The sequence below is a fragment of the Columba livia genome, chromosome 3 (genome assembly GCF_036013475.1).
Source record: "Columba livia isolate bColLiv1 breed racing homer chromosome 3, bColLiv1.pat.W.v2, whole genome shotgun sequence".
Lineage (NCBI taxonomy): Eukaryota > Metazoa > Chordata > Aves > Columbiformes > Columbidae > Columba > Columba livia.
In genome coordinates, this window is record NC_088604.1 from 1,549,474 (window position 1) to 1,574,138 (window position 24,665).

General features: G+C 58.6%; 2 protein-coding genes across 6 annotated transcripts; both read left to right on the top strand.

Moving 5' to 3' along the window:
* The first annotated feature begins 139 nt into the window (after positions 1 to 139).
* DRC1 (dynein regulatory complex subunit 1) lies at positions 140 to 13,335 on the top strand. 3 transcript variants are annotated; one of them, XM_021298539.2, is made up of 17 exons: positions 140 to 327; positions 1,450 to 1,537; positions 2,546 to 2,658; positions 4,732 to 4,915; positions 5,445 to 5,582; positions 5,732 to 5,818; positions 6,319 to 6,441; positions 7,916 to 8,055; positions 8,817 to 8,951; positions 9,077 to 9,306; positions 9,620 to 9,792; positions 10,685 to 10,774; positions 11,468 to 11,554; positions 11,830 to 12,017; positions 12,707 to 12,850; positions 12,944 to 13,046; positions 13,181 to 13,335. In XM_021298539.2, the coding sequence occupies exons 1-17, from the start codon at positions 200 to 202 to the stop codon at positions 13,283 to 13,285; spliced, it is 2,256 nt and encodes a 751-aa protein (XP_021154214.2). In that variant the 5' UTR covers positions 140 to 199; the 3' UTR covers positions 13,286 to 13,335. The 3 variants fall into 3 exon arrangements, with proteins under 3 accessions (XP_021154214.2, XP_064911591.1, XP_064911592.1); XM_065055519.1 differs by having other exon boundaries at positions 198 to 339; XM_065055520.1 differs by having other exon boundaries at positions 248 to 468.
* A 1,233-nt stretch (positions 13,336 to 14,568) lies between these two features.
* TRIM35 (tripartite motif containing 35) lies at positions 14,569 to 21,326 on the top strand. 3 transcript variants are annotated; one of them, XM_065055523.1, is made up of 7 exons: positions 14,569 to 14,727; positions 15,915 to 16,362; positions 17,358 to 17,480; positions 17,846 to 18,076; positions 18,931 to 18,953; positions 19,781 to 19,902; positions 20,610 to 21,326. In XM_065055523.1, exons 1-7 carry the CDS (start codon positions 14,645 to 14,647, stop codon positions 21,173 to 21,175), a joined length of 1,596 nt encoding a protein of 531 aa, XP_064911595.1. In that variant the 5' UTR covers positions 14,569 to 14,644; the 3' UTR covers positions 21,176 to 21,326. The 3 variants fall into 3 exon arrangements, with proteins under 3 accessions (XP_064911595.1, XP_064911596.1, XP_064911594.1); XM_065055524.1 differs by having other exon boundaries at positions 17,385 to 17,480; XM_065055522.1 differs by lacking the exon at positions 14,569 to 14,727 and having other exon boundaries at positions 14,969 to 16,362.
* The last annotated feature ends 3,339 nt before the right edge of the window (positions 21,327 to 24,665 follow it).

The window sequence follows — 24,665 nt, forward strand, 5'->3', positions numbered from 1 at the left end:
CGGGTCCGCAGACGTTCCCCGTCCCTAACGGTCGCTGGGAGTAGGCAGGAAAGCGCCGCGCATGCGCACTGCGACGTTTTTACACGAGGGAACGAGCGCCGACGCGCATGCGCGGTGTTGGCGTTGCTAAGCAGTGCAGGGACGCCGCAGCCGCCGTGCGCATGCGCAGCAGCCGCCGCTCCGGGCGGGCCGGGGCTCCATGAGCCGGGCAGCGGGCGCGGGTGCGGGATGGCGGGCACCGGGCCCGGCCCCCAGCGACCCCGGGCCCCAGGAGCGCATCGCCGCCCGCCGCCGCCGCATGTCTGCCCGCCTTGATGCCAAGCGCCGGTGAGAAACGGGGTTCGTGTTTTCTCCGCACCGCCTACACCCGCATCGGCCCCGCCTAAATCAGAGCCGGGCTCAGGCCGCTCCCTGCCCCACGCCGGCACCAGGTCCCGCTCCTTCTCCCCAGACTCTGTCTGGTCGCAGGTGATCTCCTCTTCCCCAAACTGCCACTGGAGTTCATGCCCCCACCCCCAAACAGTTCCCTCACCCCAAAGTGGCACCCCGTGCCGAGCTGCCCCCAGGACCGGCACAGGCTGGGAGACCGTCCCCAGGGCTCAGAGCAGCCCCGCCCCACACCAGCCCTGGGTCAGGACCCCTACCACAAACTGGCGGGGGGCAGGGAGCCAACGTGGCCTTTCCAGCCTTCCTGGCACCCAGGACCTCCCCCCAAAGTGGCCTTGGGCCGGGGACCACCCTGAATCCTGAGCCAGGCAGAGACCCCCCCACTCCCTGCTGAATGGCAGCGGGTCAGGGACCACCCCTGCAATCCCAGCTCAGCCCAAAGTCAGGGACATCTGTCATGGAGGCACATCCAGCTTAGTAAGTAACATGAAGCAGAGAGTGTATTAAAAATCATACAACCTTATATCTCTAAATAATTCATTATATTTAGTGTGCATCTACTTAAGCTAAATTATTAGTGTTAAACTTAAATTGGGCTCATCCACTGACCTGTGAGCAGTAAAACCATGGCCACCCGGCTCACTTATTCAGCAGGGAGAGCTCACAGTAGCTCATCCAGGCTGTTGTATTTATAGAGTAAAGGGTTGTATTTATAGAGTTGACTCGTAGCCAAATTGCACACGGTAGGAAAAGTCTGCACGGGACTCCCTGAGCCCACAAGTTGTTGGGGTTCGGTTCCCGTTCTGCTTCCCGTGGGTCTCCTGGCGGGAGTTGTTGGCCTGGCTGCGGCTCAGGCCGTTCCCTCCTCTGGAGCCTGGACCAAACTGCTCTGCTTTGGCTGGGGGTCGAGTGAACCCGCCACACCTGGGACTGAACCCAGCGGGGGGGACAGAGAGCGAATTGTGCTGTGCTGAACGTGCAGCCCGGCTGGGATCCCAGATCCAAGGGCATCTCCGAGCGGCAGGGTGCAAAATGTTCTGTGTTTTCCCCTTTTCTGCCCAGGGCGGCCCTTGGAGAAGATGCGGAGCCCAAGGCGGTTGAGGAGGAAGAGCAGAGAAGGAGCCATAAGGAGATAGAGGAGAGCGGGCAGGTGCGGCAGGAGGACGGGAAGGTCCTCTCGCGTCCCTGACCTCTAGATGTTCTGCCTTACCCTCCTTTTAGCTCCGTGCGGTGCTCAGTGTCACACAGCAGCGCTTATGGGAGAAGAAGCAGGGACAGAAACTCCTCAGGACTGAGTGGACTGAGTGGGGGGTGATTCTTGGGCTGGATCCTGCGAGATGAGTCCCCTGGGACAAACAGCCCTTGGGCTGGAAGGATCTGGGACTGTCGCTGTGCATCCAAACCCCAGCCCAAATCCCGAGCCCCATCCGCACACGCAGGGGAAGCAAAATAAGCAGGTGCTCTCAGCACATTCCTCTTGGTGCTGCTGCCCTGCAGGGTTTGACAGGACAGGGACGAGCCCGGAGGGTATGGATGTCCTTGCAGTGCCCATCGAACCCCACCATAGTGTGGAAACACGAGGGGTTTGGGTCTGCACAGGCACCTCAGTGTGGGGATAGGAGCCAGACCCCAGGCAGGCATAGCCAGGGTTGCTCCACTATCCCTCCAGAGTGTGAGATGCTGGACTCCCCAGTTGAAGAAGGACAAGGAATTACAGGAGGGAGTCCAGCGGAGGGACACAAAGATGCTGAGGGGTCTGGAGCATCTTTGTGATGAGGAGACTGAGAGAGCTGGGGCTGTTGAGCTGGAGAAGAGAAGCTGAGAGGGATGTGATCAATGGGATCAATATCTCAGGGTGGGTGTCAGAGGATGGACCAGACTCTGTTCAGTGGTGCCCAACGCCAGGGTGAGGGGCAACGGGCACAGACTGAAACACAGGAGGCTCCATGTGAACATGAGCAGAAACTTGTTTGCTGGGAGGTGCCAGAGCCTGGCCCAGGCTGCCCAGAGCGGGTGTGGAGTCTCCTGCTCTGAGACATTCAAACCCCCTGGACCCACCTGTGTGATCTGCTCTGTGACCCTGCGTGAGCAGCTGGGTTGGACTGGGGGATCTCCAGAGGTCCCTTCAACCCCAGCCATTCTGTGATTCACTTCACAGAGGCTGGCCAAGCTGCTCTTTGAAGGCACGCAGATGGTGACAAACATCCAGGTGGCTGCTGACCTGCGGGAAACGCAGAGGAGAGCAGAGGAGGCAGAGCTGAAGCTGCGGAGGTGAGAGGCTGCGCGGTGGGTCTGTGCTGCTGGGAAGGGGCAGTGCAGTGTCGGTGCAGCTTTCGGAGGACATCCTGACCATGGTCATCCGGGAACGCTTAGCAGTCAGGGCAACAGTGAATTTATGCTCAAAAGGAAAATTTAGGCGCACAAAGAGCCTCCAGGTCCATCCTGCTGCAGCTGGATCGTTACAGAGTGCAGCAGGTCAAGGCTGGTGGCTTCTCCAGGGGGCACTTAACAGTCTCCTCCAGACCCTCCGCATCTTATATCTCTCTCTAGAACTACCTGAAATAAGGTTTTAACCAGGGGGTCAGGCTCTGCTCCCCAGGAACAAGCACCAGGAGCAGAGGAAACGGCCTCAAGTTGCGCCAGGGGAGGCTGAGGTTGGATCTGGGGAACAATTTCTTCCCCAAAGGGCTGTGGGGCATTGGAACAGGCTGCCCAGGGCAGTGCTAGAGTCACCATCCCTGGAGGGTTGGACAGACGGACATGAGGTTCTCAGGACATGGGGCAGTGCCAGTGTGAGGTTCACAGTTGGACTCAATGATCTTAAAGGTCTTTTCCAGCCAAATCAATTATTTTATGTCATGAAGATCTTCCTCCTTGCACACACTCAGCACATGCCTGGACGAGGCTCTGCACAACCTGCTCTGACTCTGAGCCTAATCCTGCTGTGACCAGGAGTCGGTGACTTCCCAAAGCCCTTCCAGCCTCCGTTATTCTCTGGCTCATCTGTGTCCATTCCTGGGCAAACATGTCCTGCTACACCAGATTTGCTGGGCAGCCTCTGCGGGACGGGAGATCAGCTGGGAAACACCGAGTCCTTGCTCCTGCTGCCTTTGGAGGGCACTGCAGGAACATTTTATGGGAGGCTGCCTGTAGCAAGATACCTGTCCTTGCTCAGATGGATGGTTTCCCAGTGGGAATCTCATTAAGGAAGCAGGTGCTGTGTCCAGAAACTGTCTGTAGAGCAAGCTTGAGGGTGGAAAATTGGCTGCTCTTCAACCTGACCCTTGGGCCGTCCCCAGAACACACTGGATGGTGCCTCGGGAAGAATAAAGACTTTTGTAATACAGATGTGAGATGTACAGTGCTGCACCTCGAATCCTGGGGGCAGTTCTGGGCCCCTCACGCCAAGAAAGGCCTTGAGGTGCTGGAGCGAGTGGAGAGAAGGGAACGGAGCTGGTGAGGGGCTGGAGCACAAGAGTGATGGAGCGGCTGAGGGACCTGGGGGGTTCAGCTGGAGAACAGGAGCTGAGGGGAGACCTTCTGATCTCTGAACTGCCTGAAAGGAGCTTGGAGCCAGGGGGGTCGGGCTCTGCTCCCCAGGAACAAGCGCCAGGAGCAGAGGAAACGGCCTCAAGTTGCGCCAGGGGAGGGTGAGGTTGGATTTAGGAACAATTTCTCCCCCAAAGGGCTGTGGGGCATTGGAACAGGCTGCCCAGGGCAGTGCTGGAGTCACCAGACAGACGGAGATCTCCCTTATGAGGAAAGGCTGAGGGAGCTGGGGCTCTGGAGCTGGACAAGAGGAGACTGAGGGGGGACTCATTCCTGGGGATCAATATGGAAAGGGGGAGTGTCAGGAGGATGGAGCCAGGCTCTTCTGGTGACAACCAGGGACAGGACAAGGGGCAATGGGTGCAAACTGGAACACAGGAGGTTCCACTTAAATTTGAGAAGAAACTTCTTCCTGGTGAGGGTGGCAGAGCCTGGCCCAGGCTGCCCAGGGGGGTTGTGGAGTCTCCTTCTGTGCAGACATTCCAACCCGCCTGGACACCTTCCTGTGTAACCTCATCTGGGTGTTCCTGCTCCATGGGGGGATTGCACTGGATGATCTGTGTGAGGTTCTCAGGGACACGGGGCAGTGCCAGGGGTGGGTTAATGGTTAATATTAGAGCCCTTGCTCTTAACAACCACTTGCAAGAAAGCTGCTGCTCCTCTGATACCTTGACACCAATTTGAATCCAAACCGGGTCATGCAGGGAAGTGCTCCTGCAGCGTGGGCCATGGAACCCCATCTGCAGCACTTGCTGCCCCAGCTCCCTGTTTGCCATGTGCTCCTCACTGCTGCAGGCTGGAGAGGCTGGAGAAGGAAGCCAAGTCTGGCACGGCCAGGTTTGCGGAGATCACCTCCAGGTGGGCCCTGGCCACGGAGCGGACGATCCCGCAGGAGCTGTGGCAGCTGCTGGACTGGCAGCAGCAGCGATGCACGCGGCTTCTGGAGCAGAAGAACCAGCTCATCAGTGACCTGCAGCAGGTGGGGTGGGGAACGGGCAGGGACAACCAGCAACCACAGAATAGTTTGGGTTGAAAGGACCATTAAAGGGCATCTAGTTGAGGTGTTCAGTGTGGAGAAGAGAAGCTCTGGGGAGACCTTATCGTGGCATTTCTGGACTTAAAAGGGGCTGATATGAAAGATGGGGACAGACTTTTGAGCAGGGCCTGTTGTGATAGAACAAGGGGTGATGGTTTTAAACTAAGGGAGGGAGATTCAGGCCAGACATGATGCAGAAATTGTTTGTGCTGAGGGTGGTGAGAGCCTGGCCCAGGTTGGGCAGAGAGGTGGTAGATGAAGCATCCCTGGAGACATCCCAGGCCAGGCTGGACGGGGCTCTGAGCAACCTGAGCTGGTGCAGATGTCCCTGCTCGTGGCAGGGGGGACTGGATGAGCTCTCAGGGTCCCTCCAACCTAAATCATTCTGTAATTCTGTAATTGTACCCTCTCAGTTAGCCCCTGAGGATTCCTGGTCAAATACTCTCTGATTTCAGCATCTGCTCTCCTCCAGGAGCTGAAAAACAAAGACGAGCAGTATGTCCAGGCCATTAAGCAGCAGTCGGATGATATCAACCTGCTTTTGGAAAGAATGGAGGAGCAGATCAGGACCATGCTGAAAACTTACCGACACAAACTCCTGCAGATTGAGGTAGCCAGTTCATGTGGTAGTACAAGAGTCCCATGGGAAAACCTGCAGCCGATTGCATGTCCCCTCCTGCAGGCTGCTGGCCTGGACCAGGGTACAGTTGGCAATGAGTGGGGATAACGTGATGGTGAAGGGTGCTCTCTCCTTCACAGAAAGCTTTTGAGCTCGAACGGCGAGAGCTGCTGGACAGCAACAAGAAGAAGTGGGAGGAAGCCATCCAGGCCCACAACACACAGGAGGTAAGGCCCATGTGAGATTTAAAATCATGGAATTGTTTTGGTTGGAAAAGGTCTTTAAGATCCCTAAGATCATCCAGTCCAACTGTTAACCTCGTACTGCCAAAGCCACCTCTAAACCCTGTCCCTGAGAACCCCATGTCCGTCTGTCCAGCCCTCCAGGGCTGGTGACTCCAGCACTGCCCTGGGCAGCCTGTTCCAATGCCCCACAGCCCTTTGGGGAAGAAATTGTTCCCACATCCAACCTCAACCTCAAAGTCTCCTGCAGTGACGGACCAAAGGCTGCCAGGACTAGGGCTGCTCTCCAGCACTGGATGCCTTGAAAGACCCACATGCACGAAGACAGTTGGTTCTTCAGGGCCGTGGGGGCCAAGGGACAGTTTTTCAGCGTCCTCTGCAGGGGAATTATCCTTGTGTGACATTGCTTTGTGCTGGCAAAAGGTGCTGTGCTCACAGGAGGAAGCTTTCTCCACTGATGGATGATGTTCTCCTTCTCCCCGTAGCTGGAATACATCCATACCCGCCTGAGGAAGGTGGAAGAGTTTGAGAAACAGCTGAAGCAGCTGCTGCTGCAGGATGAGGAGGAGTATAACAGCATGAAGATCCAGCTGGAGATTGAAGTGCAGGTACAGGGAAGGCTGGCGTGTGCCGTGTGGAGAGGCGGTGGAGCGGATCTCCCTGGGCTTCTCTGTGTGCAGCTGGCTCTGTGGGACAGCTGCGTGTCAGGAGAGCTGCAGCTGGTGGCTGCTCCCCTCAGCTGTTCAGCGTGCACAGTCCATCCCCGCGTCAACACGGGGATGCAGCTGTTGTTCCCTCCTCTCCGTGGGTCCTACACCACAGTGTCCATCTGCCCGTGGCTCTCAGGGCTCTGTACTACATGAACCGTAGCTCTGGGACATATGAAGATCGGGAAGGTCAAGGGGTTTGCGACTTCTGGCATCTTGATTGATAGGAGGATTGGACAGTGTGAGTGACATAAGGTCATTTCAGCTCAGCTCAATTTCCTCTTTCATCAGTGCCTTGGCCTAGGGGGTGGGAGCTTTTCCCCTTGACATTTGGCCATAACCCCCTGGTTTCTCTACCATCCATGAAGTCCACTTGGTGTGAGAACTGTCGTGAGTTTGCCCTTGCCCACGCGGGAGGGCGTGCGGTGGGAGAGCACAGCGCTGGCACACGGCTGGTGAGCGGGCACCAGGGGCTCCCACTGCACACCTGAGGTACAGGGGACACCTCTGGATCCACTGCATTCCCTGCGAGCAACGGCATCAACACCACAGCGCATCTGTGACTTGCTGTAATCATAGAGACACAGAATCCTTTTGGTTGGAAAAGACCCTCAAGATCATCGAGTCCAACCGTTAACGTACCCCTGGCACTACCCCATGTCCTGAGAACCTCATGTCCGTCTGTCCAAGCCTCCAGGGCTGGTGACTCCAGCACTGCCCTGGGCAGCCTGTTCCAATGCCCCACAGCCCTTTGGGGAAGAAATTGTTCCTAAATCCAACCTCACCCTCCCCTGGCACAACTTGAGGCCGTTTCCTCTGCTCCTGGCGCTTGTTCCTGGGGAGCAGAGCCCGACCCCCCTGGCTCCAAGCTCCTTTCAGGCAGTTCAGAGATCAGAAGGTCTCCCCTCAGCTCCTGTTCTCCAGCTGAACCCCCCAGGTCCCTCAGCCGCTCCATCACACTTGTGCTCCAGCCCCTCAGCAGCTCCGTTCCCTTCTCTCCACTCGCTCCAGCACCTCAAGGCCTTTCTTGGCATGAGGGGCCCAACACTGACCCAGGATTCGAGGTCTGGCCTCATCGATTCCTCAAACCAACATGAAAATCCCAGCTGGGTTGAGGAGAGAGGCCCAAATGAGTGCCCCACTGAGCTAAAGCTGGATGCAACTTCAGTCCGTTCTCCCTTCCCCAGACATGGCCCCATAGCTTGTACTTATGGGCAACAGCATCCCATCACTCACCCCTGAGTGATGCCATGGGGTTAGCTGGGGACATGCCCATGGCAAGATGGGGTTTGGAGACGCAGGATCAGCAGGATCCAGGCTTCCCTGTGGCCTTTGCTCGTGGCACAGCTTGTTCTTGTGTTTTTTGAAATGCCAGAACCTGGAGAAGCAGCTCCAACAGATGAAAGCCGCCTACCAGCTGACCCAGGAGAAGCTGGACTTCAACCTCCAGGTGCTTAGAAAGCAGGACGAGGAGAACGCCATCATCAGAAGCCAGCAGAAGAGGAAGATCAACCGGTAAAGATCCATCCCTGGAAGATGGGCTCTGCCTTACCTGCCATTGCCTCCCATACACCATTTTTTGTGGAGCCCATCACCTAAAAGAGGCCAACAGGCTCCATCCCTGGGCTGGGGTCAACCCAGGGCAGAGTCACCCTCAGAGAGCTTTGGACAGCCCGGCCATGACCTCGGCACTGAGCAGGCACCAGTAGGCGAGCAGCCCCGAGTCCAAGTGCAGGACACACGTGGAGCTGCTGGAGAGGGGCCAGAGGAGCCCCAGAAATGACCCGAGGCTGGAACAGCTCTGCTGGGGGACAGGCTGAGAGAGCTGGGGTGTTCAGCTGGAGAAGAGAAGATCCAGGGAGACCTTAGTGCGGCCTTTCCAGACTTAAAAGGGGCCAAGAAGAAAGACGGGGACAGACTTTTGAGCAGAGCCTGTTGTGATAGGACAAGGGGTGGTGGTTTTAAACTAAAGGAGGGAAATTCAGGCTGGACATGAGGGAGAAATTGTTTGTGCTGAGGGTGGTGAGAGCCTGGCCCAGGTTGGCCAGAGAGGTGGTGGCTGAACCATCCCTGGAGACATCCCAGGCCAGGCTGGACGGGGCTCTGAGCAACCTGAGCTGGTGCAGATGTCCCTGCTCATGGCAGGGGGGACTGGGGGAGCTTCCCACTCAAATCATTTGGTGATTTGATGATTCTAAGTCCCAAATCCTTCATGCAAGCTGGTTGTGCCTGAAGGTGCCTCTTTGAGGACGCCCAGCTTGACTGTCCCTCACTAGGCTCTACACCATCTTCAGTAACCTGCGAACAAAACTGGCCAAACAAGAGCAGCAGTTCCGAGAGGAGGGACAGAGCCTGACCACCCACTGCGAGCGCATCATGGCAAAGTGCAAGGTGGTGCAGAGGAAGATGAGGTGGGGTCTGCGCGGGCACCCACCCATAGCGAGGCCTCCGAGCACCTAACTAAGGTGCAAGGGGATTTGACTCATTGTTTTGGGGCACAGATTCCCCTTCCAAGAGCCACTTCCCTCCTCCGCAGGCACTTTGCTCTCAGCGACAGTGAGAAGTTCACAGAGGTCTGGCTCATGAATGAGGAAGAAGCCAAAGGGCTGATGCGCAAAGCCCTGGATGCAGATTTTGTCATTCACACCCAGCAACTGGGGCTGCACTGGGAAGAGCCTCATTACTGGTTCCTGAACAACGTCGGCCCCCTCGGGTGTTACAAAGCGAAGAGGAGGGCGACCGAGCTGGCTGCGCAGATCCTGACAGGTGGGACGCACAGCGCCCTTGTCACCCTGCTGTCACCGGGACACCCTCACCTTCCTCTGTGACAGCCCCCTCTGTCACTCCTGTCCTTGCCATTGCAAGGTGGCATCTTGCAGGGGGCACATCGCGAGCCCAGGTCCCCAGCCCTGAGCTGGCTCATGCCAAAGCAGTCTGGGGATCCTTGCACTCTACGTTACCCGGGGCTCCCAGTTCCAGACAAGCTGACCAAGAGCCAGCTCGTGTCCCAAGATCTTTTTGAGGTGCTTTTCAGGTTGCAGGGAACAATTATGATTTCCTTTCCTTCTCCATATATCAGAGAGCAGCGCTGACAGACAGGAGGAGGAAGAGAGAGAGAAGGAGATGGAAAAAGTGGGCAGTGAAGGAGGAGGAAAAGAAAACACAATGAAGGCTGAGGATAAAGTCGCACCTCTGCGAAATATCTGCAAGAAAACTGCCAAGAGGATCCTGGAGCTCGTGAGCGACGAGTCGGTATGTGATGATGTAGCACATGGCTTGATCAGGGAGCAGGCGTGCTGTTCCCTGGTCGTTCCAGCTTGTGCTGGATCTTTTCTCATGCCAAGAAAGGCCTTGAGGTGCTGGAGCGAGTGGAGAGAAGGGACCGGAGCTGGTGAGGGGCTGGAGCACAAGTGTGATGGAGCGGCTGAGGGACCTGGGGGGTTCAGCTGGAGAACAGGAGCTGAGGGGAGACCTTCTGATCTCTGAACTGCCTGAAAGGAGCTTGGAGCCAGGGGGGTCGGGCTCTGCTCCCCAGGAACAAGCGCCAGGAGCAGAGGAAACGGCCTCAGGTTGCCCAGGGGAGGTTGAGGTTGGATGTGGGAACAATTTCTTCCCCAAAGGGCTGTGGGGCATTGGAACAGGCTGCCCAGGGCAGTGCTGGAGTCACCAGCCCTGGAGGGCTGGACAGACGGACATGAGGTTCTCAGGACATGGGGCAGTGCCAATGTGAGGGTAATGCTTGGACACAATGATCTTGAGGGTCTTTTCCAACCAAAATGATTCTATGATTTTGTGATGCTAATAAAACATACTGGCAGGCACAGCCCCGCTGCCCAAATCCACAGCTGCCCAGACCAGAATAATCCCAGGCTTCTCCATCCGCTGCTCCAGGCTGTTTCCCATCTCTGGGGACACTCAGCAAGAGCTTCAGACCATGAGGTCCTTTTGGCATCACCGTGCTGATTACTCCACCTCCCTTCTCTGCTGGGAGGCTGTTCCAGAGCCCCCTCACCCTTCCCAGCCGCTGCCCGCTCGGTCTGTCACCGCAGGGTGGCACAGCCGCAGTGTGGCACGGGCTGGCTTTGCAGCGGGAATGCAGGTGCTCACTATTTCTCCTCACCCTCTTCTCTGCATGTCTCCCAAGGGTTTCCTGCTGGAGGGCAAGCAGCTGAGGCTCCTGCAAGCGCTGGGGAGGGACGACCGCATCCTCATGAAGCTCGACTCCATCTTTGGGGTGAGTTGTGGCTGGGGAAGGGAAGCTGGTGGTCACCAGGGAAAGCTCTGCCCCATGTCCACATGATGCAGGACTGAGCCACCCCAGGCTCATGGCCATCCTGCTGTAGAATTAAACATCTCCAGGGCCCCTCCAGCCTCTTCTCAGACTCTCCCACCCACAAATACACCTGGGCTGTGCCACACTAAACACTTCTTACCATCCATTTGTGCCTTGCATGGCATGGCCAGAGGGGAACCTTCTGCTCTGGGGAAATTTATAATTATTAATTAATAATTAAAAATAATAACCTCATTAATGGTTATCAATATGGAAAGGGTGAGTGTCAGGAGGATGGAGCCAGGCTCTTCTCGGTGAAAACCAGTGACAGGACAAGGGGTAATGGGTGCAAACTGGAACACAGGAGGTTCCACTGCAAGAGGAGAAGCAACTTGTTGGGGGTGAGGGTGGCAGAGCCTGGCCCAGGCTGCCCAGGGGGGTTGTGGAGTCTCCTTCTGTGCAGACATTCCAACCCGCCTGGTTCCTGTGTAACCTCATCTGGGTGTTCCTGCTCCATGGGGGGATTGCACTGGATGAGCTTTCCAGGGCCCTTCCTACCCCTGACATTCTGTGATGCTGTGAAATGCTCTTTGTTTTGTCCCCAACTCTTGTGATGTCTCTGAGGGATGCTCACCTCGTTCCTCTGCTCCCCAGGCCCTCGGGATTGACAGTGAGGATGACCTGCACCAGCTGTTGGATTTTTTCCTGCAGTACAAAGCCCGGGAGGTGACTGTCAGGCAGGTGAGACCACCAGGGCCAGCAGAGCTGGGGATCCAGGAATGGGGGAGCAGAACATCTGAACACCCAGCGAAGGAGACCAGCGTGTTGACCCTGAAATGTTTCCTTGATAAGGCAGGTGAACATGCCAGGGCTGAAGTGTTGTGATCTTCTGCTGTGGCTGAATAGAGCCTCAGCTCCCTAAATTTGCCAAGGGACAGAGCTGGAAGGTGCTGGGGAAGGTGGCTCTTGGGGAGGAGGTGGAAGGCCCCATGTCCAGCTTGCTGGCTTCTCTCCAGAGCCAGGGCAGCCCGGGAGGAGATGTCACGGATCCAGCTGAGGACAGGGAGCACGGTGGATCCAGCCCCCAGAGGGACGAGCTCAAACCGCCTCAGAGCCCGCCGGCCTCCCTTCCATCTGCGTCCATCCGCACCGATGATGTCCTAAGGATCCTGAACGCATTTATGCGGGATTTTAACAAGCCGAGGTTTGATGTGGGGCAGAGAGGGGCCGTTGTCACTGCAGGGGGAGCCAAACTGGGGCACAGAGGGGGCTGTGGTGGGGTCTGGGCAGGACTGGGTGTGATTGGATTGTCCTGGTAAAGGGTGAGTGTCAAGAGGATGGAGCCAGGCTCTTCTGGTGACAACCAGTGACAGGACAAGGGGCAATGGGTGCAAACTGGAGCACAGGAGGTTCCACTGCAAGAGGAGAAGCAACTTGTTGGGGGTGAGGGTGGCAGAGCCTGGCCCAGGCTGCCCAGGGAGGTTGTGGAGTCTCCTTCTCTGCAGACATTCCAACCCGCCTGGACACCTTCCTGTGTAACCTCATCTGGGTGTTCCTGCTCCATGGGGGGATTGCACTGCATGAGCTTTCCAGGTCCCTTCCAACCCCTGACATTCTGGGATTCTGTGATTCTGGCTGCCGCAAGAGCTTCCCCTGCAAGATTAATGGTTGGACTTGATGATATTGAGGGTCTTTTCCAGCCAAAATGGTTCTGTGACACCTCCCTGGGGAGCCTGTTCAGTGTCCAGCACCTCTTGGGGAAGAACCTTTTCCTCATGTCCCACTGACCCTCCCTGGCACATCTTCTGCCGTTCCCTGGGCTCTGTCACTGGGTATGGGGCTGTTCTTCCCCCGTGAGGAGCTGAGCCCCAAGGCTTTGCTCTGTGTCCCCAGGGAGAAGGACGAATCCCCGAAGGATGTGCTACCAGAACGGGACAGCTCCAGGGACGAGGAGTACTGGGCAGCGCTGGCACACGTTATCCCGCAGCCCGTGTTGAAGCTGTGGGATGCGCTGGCGGCCGCACTGGAGGAATATTAGTGAGTGGCTGGCGGTGCTGGCGGGGCCAGGGCAGGCTGGTGGCATCGCTGGGGACACCACAGCCATGTCAACCCTCTGTTCTCCTTGCCCAGCAATGTCCTGACGTCCCGGGCCACCCTCCTGGCCGAAACATCCGTCCTGCAGCAGCAGAACTCGGAGCTGTGCGTGCTGCTGGAGGAGTACGTCAGCTCCAGGGTGAGCGTGTCACCCTCGTCCCCTGCAGCTGGGGACACCCCAGTGTGTGTGCCCCACACGGAGGTCCCAGACACGGGGGTCACTGTCCTGGAGACCCCACTGCTGTCAGGCTCACGGGGTTTTCTTCCCCGCAGGTGAACAGCGAGCTGCTCTGCCCCCCCACAAAGTGGATGGACTTGAGCTTGGCCTGTCCCAGGGAAGCGCAGCGAGCACCCAAGGCCAAGGCAGAGATGTTGTAGGCCCTGAGCTGTGTCTGGAGCCGGGGCTAATAAACCTTTTCTAAATCTGAGCCGTGAGTGTGCGTGGCCTGTGAGGAGCACCCCTCTCACCTTTGTATTTACTTTTCCTTTTGCTGCCTCGACACTTTTTTTCTCCCCAAACAATCATCCCCAATTACTTTTCCCTCTTGGGTCCCAGTGTCGCTACGTCTCTACCTAAATTCTGCATTTCCGAGGTAATACCAGCCCAAAGCAGCGCTACCGGCAGAATGATCTCCAGGAGGGCCGTGTCGCATCCGTGACTCCCTTCCAGCCCTCTGCTTCGCACCACTTAGATCTCATTCCCAGTACAGGTTTCCTGGCCAGCTTTATCTTTAGCCTTGGCTAAAGCAGAACCCTAAATTACACCCCCGCACCAGCTCCCCTGCCTAACGCTGACACAGCACAAAGTTTCTCATACCAGAGCACAATAACAGGTTTTTGGTTTTGCACAAAGGGTATCTGTGCACTTGAATAGGCTTTCTCCCGATCCCCATCGGGGGCTCCCAGCAGCTTCCAGGGCCGGTGGTCCCCTGGGACGGCTTCCTCGCTGTATCCGTGGGGTGCAGAGGGATCCACAGGGCAGAAATGCAAACACGAAGGGCAAGACGGAGGAGGTGGGAGGCAGGGTTCTTGGGGCAAGGAAAGGGCCCTGGGGCAGGGAAAGGGTTTAGGGGCAAGGAAAGGGTTTTGGGGCATGGAAAGGGTTTTGGGGCAGGGAAAGGGTTTTGGGGCAGGGAAAGGGGCTTTGGGACAGGGAAAGGGGCTTTGGGGAAGGGAAGAGGGTTTGAGGCAGGGAAAAGTTTTTGGGGCAAGGAAAGGGTTTTGGGTCAGGTGAGGGTTTTGGGACAAAGAAAGGATTTGGGGGCAAGGAAAGGGTTTGAGGGCAAGGAAAGGGTTTTGGAGCAAGTAAGGCAGGGATGGACGCGCTGCCTGGGACCAGGGGACAGCAGACACCACCCAGCACATCTCCACTTGTTCTGCTGAAGCGCGGGCTCCTGGAGCCACAGAATATCCCAAAAACCTGGGACCGAGCAGCCTCCAGCTCCTGAGAGGGAGGGAAGTGGGGGGTCAGCGGTCCCAGCCCCACGGAGGGGTGGGCAGGGGAGCCCTAAACCCCCCACCCCACTCCGGACAAGCACGGTAGGGGGGCTCATGAACCGGTGCAGCAGCTGGAAACCGGGGGGGGGTGGACCGGGAGAACCTCCGGAGCGGGGGCGGAGGAACCGTGGGGCCGTGCCCGGGTGAGGTCCCTCCCCGGCGGCTGCAGCCCGGCCCCCGCCCCGCTCCTCCCCGTCCGCCCCCGGCCGTCGCCAGCACCGGTCGAGCCCCGGCCCCGCGATGCTGCAGGCGCTCGCCCGGACCCCCCCACGCCCGTCGCGGCGGAGGAGCCGCTGCAGGCGCTGCCACTCGCCCTCGGCAAGGTAGGAACCCCCCACCTGCCCCCCGGGACACGGCCCTGGGAACCGGGGACACCGGGGCTGCCACGTGGGCTGGGGTCCGGGTACCGGAGCAGCCCTGGGGGGCAACCGGAGCAGCACCGAGGTTGCGGCACCGGGGATGCTCCGGGAGTGGGGTTCCGGGGCAGAGCTGGGAGTGGGGGTTTGGGCACCGGGGCTGGGGATCCGGCTCCGGGCACCGGGGCTGCCCCGGGGGCTGGGATCCGGGCACCAGCGGTGGGGGTCCGGTCCCTGGGGAAAGCACCGCGGGCCGGGTACCAGGGCTGCCCCCCAGAGTGGGGTGCGGCTCCGGGCAACGGGGGTGAAGGTCCGGGTCCCGACACCGGGGCTGAGGATCCGGGTCTGGGCACCGGGGCTGCCCCGGGAACCGCGATCTGGGTCCGAGCACGGGGGCTGCACCGGGGGTTGAGGGTCCGGGTCCGACCACCGAGGGGAGTACAGGGGATGGGGATCCGGGGAAAGCACCGAGGTACGGACACCGAGACTGCCCCCGGGATGGGGGTCCGGGTCCGGGCACAATGGGAGAACACCTGGGGTGAGGGTCTGGGTCTCGCACCGGGGCTGCCCCAGGGATGGGGGGTCCGAGTCCGGGCACCGGGGCTGCCCACAGGATGGGGGTCCGGGTCCGAGCATCGGTGGAGAGCACCGGGGACGGGGGTCTGGGCCCCGGGGAAAGCACCGGTGTTCGGGCACCAGGGCTGGGGGTCTGGGTCCCGGGCACGGCGGGAGAGCACCGGGGCTGGGGGCCTGGGTTCGGGCACGGGGGCTGCCCCGGGGACTGGGGTACGGGACCAGGTAGGGGGGCTGCCGCGGGGATGGGGGTCCGGGACCAGACACAGAGTCTGTCCCGGGGGTTGTGGGTCTGGGGGTGCCCCGGCGTTGCGGTCCGGGACCGGGGCGATCCCCGCGCAGGCTCCGGCCCGTTCCTCGCGGCCCCGGCACATCCCGGCGCGGTGGCCGGAGCCCTCCGGCCCTTGGTGGCCGCCAGTGGCCCGGGGCGGTGTCACTCAGGCGAGTCCCTGCCCGGGGAGGGAGCTGCGGGGTGAGTCACCGGCAGGAAACCGATTGCATCAGGAACGGGGCTGTTTTTTCAGCCGAGGCTCTCGGAAAACCCGCTCCAGCCTGTCTCCATCTGTTCCCTCTCTCCGCAGCGCCATGGAGAAGGGAGCCAGCCCCTCGGCCAGCAGCTCGGTGGCCTTGGCCTCATCCTCCATGGCCACGTTCAAGGAGGAACTGCTGTGTCCCATCTGCTACGAGCCTTTCCGGGAAGCCGTGACGCTTTGCTGCGGCCACAACTTTTGCAAAGGCTGCGTGAGCCGTTCCTGGGAGCACCGGCATCACGTGTGCCCCGTCTGCAAAGAGCCCTCCTCGTTCGATGACCTTCGCGTCAACCACACGCTCAACAACCTGGTGGAGATGATCATCAAGGAGGACGGGCAGCGGCGGGGCCGGGCGGCCGCCCTCTGCCCCCTGCACCATGAGGAAGCCAAGTTCTTCTGCCTGGAGGATAAGGAGCTGGCGTGTTTCACCTGCCAGAGCTCCGAGCAGCACGAAGGACATCAGATGCGGCCAGTGCAGGAGGCGGCGGCGGATTTCAGGGTGAGGGATGCTCCAGGAAGGGGGGAGCGGTGGCACGGAGAGGCACCCCAGGATCTGGAGGGGTGCAGCTTGCTCATGCCCTGGCACAGACTTGTCAGCACACAACTTTGGCTCGTGCGCAGCGCGGTTGTACCCGCCGGCGTGCCAGGATGAAAACAAGCCACGCCATGAGGGTGGGTCCCTTGGGAGTGTCCCTGCCGCACCGCTGCCCCACGCTCACCCTGCTCAATAATTACCCAGTGCCACCCCGTCCCCTGGGACACGGCCCTTTGCCCTGCGGGAAGCGGGAGCGGGATGATGCTCTGAGGGGTCTGACCCGCTCCCCGCATTTCCTTGGCTCATTTTTGCTCCGCCTGGATCCGGCCACGCTGGTTGTTGCAGCAGCTGGTTATTGCAGCAGCGCCTCGGGGCTGGGAGCATGTTTGGGATGGGGATTGCACAATTCCCCCAACTGGAGGGACACGGTGTGGGGAGGCAGCACCGAGCCCCATGGAGCCGGACAAGCCCCATGGAGCCGGACGGGCCGCGGCTGTGCAGGGAGGAGGAAGAGGAGGAGACGGGCTTGGCCGGCAGCCGGGCGTTGTGCCAGGACCTGCCGCGCTTCCCAGGCGGGAAAGCAGCCGCTGCCGCCCTGACTCAGCCCATGGGAACGTGCCAGATTTCAAATATCGCGGGGCGGCCGTGGGGCTGCTGTTTTGCAAGGCCAGGCAGGCTGCCCGCGGTGCTGAGCCGTCCTGGGAGCGCGGCAGCGGCTGGGACAGGCAGGGACTTGTTGGTGCATCAGTGAAAGGGCTTAAAAACAGGGGGGAGGATTCACCACGAAGCAAAGCTCCTCTGCCTTGCTGCACGGGGACGGCGTGTTTGCACAGCCCCATGCAGCACTGGCAAACCTTGGCTACAGGAGGGCAAAGGGTGGATTGAGCAAGGATCCGGCTTAACCTCATCCTACTGGGTTTGGGGCTCTTGTTTTTCCGCACTGGAAACCCCGGGCGTAGGGTCCTGAAGGCGTCTCATCCCCGCAGGCCAAGCTGAGGAACATGGAGACCTCCCTGCGGGATAAGGCGAAGGATTTTGGGGCTGTGCATCGCTCCTACGAGTCCATCGCCAAACACAACCAGGTGCGTGGTCCCTCCTGGCGGGGAGGCAATGAGCCTGATCCTGACATGTGTGTGCACATGTGTGCACACGCCCTGGGCAGGAATGCAGCTGGTTTTGGGGGTGGAGCGCTGTACCCATCCTGGGCTGCTCCATCCCTGAGCGAGGAGAGTGATGCTGGGTGGGGGGAAGGACTCAGATGGGGAATTGGGGACCAGGGTGATGGGATGAGCCTGCCGTGGCAGTGGGGATGCTGATTTTGGGAGGGCAGTGGGGGGCGAGTCACTGAGCACTGGAGCTGGTTGGGGGGCTCCGGTTGAGCATATGGGAGGACTCCAGCGTTGTTGGGGGCTCCGAAGGGAGGTGGTAACATCCCCGCGTGGTGCAGGTGGAAGCGGCACGGCTGGAGGAGCAGATCAGGAGGGAGTTTGAGAAGCTGCACGAGTTCCTGCGGGGTGAGGAGGACGCGCTGCTGGCCCGGGTGCGGGAGGAGATGCGCCTCAAGGATGGGCGCATCCAGAGCGAGATGAAGCAGCTGGCAGAGGAGAGCCGGGCACTGCTCAATGAAGCCCACCAGCTCCAGGCGGACCTCAAGGAGGATGACTACACCTTCCTCATGGTAAAGCCCTTCCGGGGTGCTGCCCCCATGCCCAGCAGGGTGTTACCCTCGCTGTGTCACCCTCTACCGGGGTGCTGGGGGATACTTTGGGTGTTTCCAGTATAAGCTGGGGAATGACCTATTAGAGAGCAGTGTAGGGGAAAGGGACCTGGGGGTCCTGGGGACAGCAGGGTGACCATGAGCCAGCACTGGGCCCTTGTGGCCAGGAAGCCAATGGTACCTGGGGTGGGTTAGAAGGGGGTGGTCAGTAGGTCAGAGAGGTTCTCCTGCCCCTCTGCTCTGCCCTGGGGAGACCACACCTGGAATCTTGTGTCCAGCTGTGGCCCCTCAGTTCCAGCAGGACAGGGAACTGCTGGAGAGAGTCCAGTGCAGCCACCAAGATGCTGAAGGGAGTGGAGCATCTCCCGTGTGAGGAAAGGCTGAGGGAGCTGGGGCTCTGGAGCTGGACAAGAGGAGACTGAGGGGGGACTCATTCCTGGGGATCAAGATGGAAAGGGGGAGTGTCAGGAGGATGGAGCCAGGCTCTTCTGGTGACAACCAGTGACAGGACAAGGGGCAATGGGTGCAAACTGGAACACAAAGGGTTCCACTTAAATATGAGAAGAAACACTGGTGTCAGGGTATCAGAACACTGGCCCAGGCTGCCCAGGGAGGTTGTGGAGTCTCCTGTGCAGACATTCCAACCGGCCTGGACACCTTCCTGTGTAACCTCATCTGGGTGTTCCTGCTCCATGGGGGGATTGCACTGGATGAGCTTTCCAGGGCCCTTCCAACCCCTGACATTCTGGGAATCTACGGTTTGCAATCCCCCGTGTCAAGCTGAGGTTTGATGCCTGATGTCTCTTCTCTTTCAGAGCCACAAGAACCGCAAGCGCAGGTAAGTCCCAGTCCCTGCTGCATCCCCTGCTCAGTGACATGCTATGATTGGGGTGGCTGAGCCCCCACATCCCCTCCGGGGGGGCTGAGTGGGGTCTCCTGCCCCACTGTAGAGTGGGGTCTCTGCCCTAAGGGACTTCCCGTACCCCCATATCCCCTCTGCGTCTGGGTGCTCCACCAGAATGTGGTGGGGGTCCCCAAGGGCAGGCAGCACCCCTGGGTGCCTCCAGACACACACACACATGCAGGAACAAAACAGCATTGAGGGAAGCACTAAGACCCTGATGTTGGGGGGATTTTGTGGTGGGACCTTCCTGACATGAAGAGAAGCTCTAGGGAGACCTCATTTTGGCCTTTCCAGACTTAAAAGGGGCTGATATGAAAGATGGGGACAGACTTTTGAGCAGGGCCTGTTGTGATAGGGCAAGGGGTGATGGTTTTAAACTAAAGGAGGGAGATTCAGGCCAGACATGATGCAGAAATTGTTTGTGCTGAGGGTGGTGGGAGCCTGACCCGGGTTGGCCAGAGAGGTGGTGGATGAACCATCCCTGGAGACATCCCAGGCCAGGCTGGACGGGGCTCTGAGCAACCTGAGCTGGTGAAGATGTCCCTGCTCATGGCAGGGGTGGCACTGAATGTGCTTTGGTGGTCCCTTCAACTCAGACTATTCTGTGATTCTTCACTCTCCTGGAGTGAGAACAAGGTTGGGGAAAAGCTCAGGGGAGATGTAGGGTGCTGGTGGGGTGTCTCTGCCAAAATGCAGGGTGGCAAGGGACTCAGTCCAGTCCCTTCCTCCATCCCTGGACCCGTCTCCATCCTCTGCCCCAGGATTGCCTGCACGGCCGAGGAGCCGGAGGCCGTTCCCTGGGGGATGCTCCTTGATGTCTCCAAGTACCTGGGCTCGCTGCAGTACAACGTGTGGAAGAAGATGCTGGACATCATCACCGTAGGTGAGTTGTTGGGTCCCCCCCAAAAGGGTGGTTGTCCTGGGGTGGTGGGTGCTGGAGAGTACAGGAACGTGGAACAGCTGTGCACATGGCTGATAAGCCTGGAGAAAGCAGATGGAGAGCAGAACAGGTGCCCTGGGGTACTTGCACCCTGAAAAGGAAGCCCTGGGGAGTGTATTTCTCCATGGGTTGTCCCCACAAAGGAAAGGCTGGGGAGATGCAGGGCTGCAGTTTCTCCATAAGCTCCTCCCTACAGCAACTCAGGCTCCTACCATGTGTATCCAGAGAGTTGAGAGAAGGGAACGGAGCTGGTGAGGGGCTGGAGCACAAGTGTAATGGGAGCGGCTGAGGGACCTGGGGGGTTCAGCTGGAGAACAGGAGCTGAGGGGAGACCTTCTGATCTCTGAACTGCCTGAAAGGAGCTTGGAGCCAGGGGGGTCAGGCTCTGGTCCCCAGGAATAAGCATCAGGAGCAGAGGAAATGGCCTCAAGTTGCACCAGGGGAGGTTGAGGTTGGATTTAGGAACAATTTCTTCCCCCAAGGGCTGTGGGGCATTGGAACAGGCTGCCCAGGGCAGTGCTGGAGTCACCATCCCTGGACAGAGATGAGGTTCTCAGGGTAGTGTCAGTGTTGGGGTAACAGTTGGACTCAATGATCTTGAAGGTCTCTTCCAACCAAAATGACTATATGATTCTATGTCCCCACCACAGTCCCCTTCAGCTTCGACCCCAACTCCGCAGCAGGTTGGCTCTCAGTGTCTGAGGACCTCACCAGTGTCACCAACGGTGGCTACAAGCTGTTGGTGGAGAACCCCGAGCGCTTCACCTCAGCTCCCTGCATCCTGGGCTCCCGCGGCTTCTCCACCGGCTTCCACACCTGGGAGGTGGACCTGGGTGGCATGACGAACTGGCGGGTGGGGGTGGCCCGGCCCCACAGCGGCACCCACTGGACCTTCCACCACGACGCTCGCTCCGGTTTCTGGTACATCTACCGCCTGTCCGGGAAGGACGGCAAGAAGTGCCGAGCGTCCAACACGGCGCGGTTGGAGGCGGTGCCGGGCGACCTGAGGCGGATCCGGGTGGAACTGGACTGTGACGAGGGGGAACTGTCCTTCTATGACACCGACCGCAAGACCCACATCTACACTTTCCACGAGAAGTTCGGTGGCACCGTTTTCCCCTACTTCTACGTGGGGGTGACGCCGGTGGGCGCACAGCCCGAGGCTCTTCGCATCTGTCCCCTCCGGGTCCGTGTCCGGGAGGATGTCCCCGTCTAGTGGCCACCACCACCTCTGCCTGCATTTGGGGTTCTCCAGATGCTTTTTTCAGCTTTCCTTAAGGAAAAGAAATTAAGGGGGAAAAAAAGAATTTATGTATGTACTGCTTCTTTGGTTTTTTATCATTAATAAACAATCTGCTCTTCTGGTACGACTCTGCACCTCTCTCTGCCCAAACCGCTCCTTCCCTGTCCTCTCCACCCAGATTAAAGCCAGGAAGGCTTTGGGGAGAAGGTACATCCCTACCAGGGGGCTGGAAATAGCAAATGAAACCATCTCTAGGATTTCCAGGTTTGTAGGAGTGTTGCAGCTTTCAGGTTCCAGGTCTCGCTGCAGCGGGTGAAGCAGGGGATGGGACCTTTGGCCACACACCTTGGGGATGGGAAAGTCCCACACGCTTGGGTGGATGTGGGCAGAAGCATGAGTTTCCCCTCCCCAAAAAGAGAACATAAGGGGAACATTGTTGAGAGTAACAACCCATCTCCTCCAAACCTTCTCCCCATGACTTCACCCTTTTGAGGGGCTTTTCCCTAAATCCCCAGCTCCAGGAGTCAAGTGATGATGTGCGGTTGGTGTTTAGAGGTGGAAAATGCTCAGAAGTGGGATGGGGGAGACAAAAACACCCTCTGCAACCCCATGCTGGGGTATTAATCCTGCTGGAAAAGGGCTGTTTCCCCCGTCCTGGTGAGCACTTGGTGTTTATATGGAAAGGGGGGAGTGCTGGTGGGCTGTGCTGCCAGCATGCCGATATTAACGGGCGGTTTCCATGGTTTCTCCCCATTTGCATAGGATGCTCCTTAGGAACAAGAGCTGGCGGTGGAAAAAGCAAAAAAAAAGGCAAAAAAACCTCAAAGGGAGATGTTGTTATTGGAGGCGTGTGGTGTGGGGGTGACCCCGGTGGGCTGACGTTATCGGTGACCGACCCGGCATCCCAGGATATGGGGAGAGCAGGAGAATTGGGGCGAGCATCCCACCTTGCGCCAGACCCTGATGCTGCCCATCATCTGCTGCTGCCCAGCGTAAATCCTGCAGCCATGGGCGATGTCTCCCGGGACTGAGCGTTTGCTCACACATGCAACACGGGAGGAGGAATTTGGGGAAAGATGCAGGATGGAGCAGGTGGGGTTTGCGTGGGACCCTCCTCTGCAGCCACTGCGTCCCTCCCAAAACCCGAGATCCTGCCTGGGACACGCTGCTTATTCACAGCACCTTTTCTGAGCTCAAACCTCCTTCCTCGCAGCAACCAGAAAGGCCTCGGTTTATAATAATAATAATAATAATTATTATTATTATTATTATTATTATTATTATTATTATTATTATTATTATTATTATCACAATAATCACAAACAACATTTTAAAATTATTTTTACTTTTTTCTTATTTTATTTTACCTTATTTTTATTTTTATCTTATTTTATCTTCTTTTACTTTCTAAATTTTCTCTTCTTTTATTTTTCTCTTCCTTTTTTAAATGTTCTCTTCTTTTATTTGTGTTTTACCTTTCCTTTCTTTCTCTCTCATTTTCTCCTCTTATTTTAATTTTAGCATCATTTTGGGTTGCTCACGCCCAGGACGAGCAGCGGGGTGCCCGGGATCCCCATCCCCACCCATCCCTGCAAGAGGTGGGTGGGCACCGCTGGTCCACGGGTGGGTGTGGGGCTGTATTGACACCCCCCCGCCCCCCAGCATCCCCCACGTTTATAGTGACGGGCGATATTTCGGAGCAGCAGGCGGCTCTCCCATTGGCTCGCAGCCCGGCGATGATGTAATTTCTGCCCAATCCGGAGGTGCAAAGCACCTTTTCCACGCCCCCCCCCTCCCCAGCCCCGGGTACCAACCGGTGCATCCCGGATAGGTGGGGGGAGCAAGGGGGACCCCTCCAAAAGGAGGTTTCCCAGGGTGGGGCCAGCCCGGGGGGGTGCAGGGGACAGATCTGCAGGTGGGTCCCCAGCGCTGGGACAGGTTCAGTGACAGCAATGGGGGGAACATTTGTGGGGAGGCTGGGGATGTCCTGGGGAGGCAGGGGGTGCAGAGGCCACCCCAGCCCTGAAACCACCCTGAGCACGGCTGGGGGATGGGAAAGGGCCTGGGGGACACCCTATCCGCTCACCCCATCCCTGGGGTCCCCCTGCGGGCCTGGGTCAGCAGAAGCATCCCGGGACACACGGACCTTCCTCTTGGTCCAGCCCGGGATGCAGATAGGTCCCACGCGCCCACTGCAAAAGGGTTTTTCCATCTCTCCCATCCGTGTCTAGGAGGGGTTTGGCCATTGGCACCGGGCAAGTGTCCCTAAGGCAGAGGGACAGTCGTGGGGAAGGCAAAACCTTCACCTGGTGCTTCTCCTGGGGCCTCCTCTTTTGGTTTGGATCTGGGGAACAATTTCTTCCCCAAAGGGCTGTGTGGCATTGGAACAGGCTGCCCAGGGCAGTGCTGGAGTCACCATCCCTGGAGGGCTGGACAGACGGACATGAGGTTCTCAGGACATGGGGCAGGGACAGGGGTGGAGGAGCGGTTGGACTCGATGATCTCAAAGGTCTTTTCCAACCAAAATGATTCTATGATTCTTCCTGTTGGGACTCTTTCCTCCCCAGAATCAGCTCCATGACCAACCTCCCTTCCAGCCACCTCTTGCCATCTCCTGTGCTGGAGAGGGCCCCACACCAGCCTGTCCCCAAGGAGGGTTTGGTGGGGACAATGTGGACGGCAAAGGGGCAGCCCGTGGCTGCCCTGGGTGGACCCAAATCTTCTTTGTCTCCTTTTTCTACACCTTGTTTAGATTAGAGCATCACATAGTGATGGAGAAAAACAGTTCCCAGTGCTGGAGCAGCCAGGAGGCTTCACGGGGTGGAAGGTGACAACCCTTAGGGATGGTGGCCACCAAGTGTCCCCAAAGCCACAGGAGCTCCAGGATCTGGAACCAAGCGCTGTCCCCCCCCAAACGCTGGTCCTGTGGAGCTGGGGGACAAGGAGGCATGTCAAAATGTGCCCCCCTCCCAGTGCTCCCCGTATCTCTACTGGCTCCAGAACCCCCCACCAGCCACGCGGCCACCAACGTGGGGTCTGTAGAGAGCTCAAAGGAGTATTTGAGCAGATCCTCCTGCACCCTCCCGTCGTGGGGTGTCACGTAACCCGGTGCCAGCCACGGCAGGGACCGTCCCGCAGCCACGTGTGTCCCCACAATGGCTGTTTGTCCCCTAGTTGGCCGCTGAGTCCTGACTCTTTCCTCCCCTTGGCTCCTCCAGCTCACAGCTGGTGCTCTGTCCCCTCGGATGTCCCACGGCATCCCACCCACAACACCCACACCTGGGTGGGCACCCAAACCCCGCCGAGCTGGGGGATGTCTGGTGTGGATCCTTTTGGAGGGAAGCAACACGCTGTTGAGTTTCAGATGAGCTAAATGGCTGATGACGTGATGTCACCCCCATTTCCAGCTGGATCACCCTGTCTTCCCCATGTCCTGAGGCCACGGGGCTTTGCAAAGCCACCC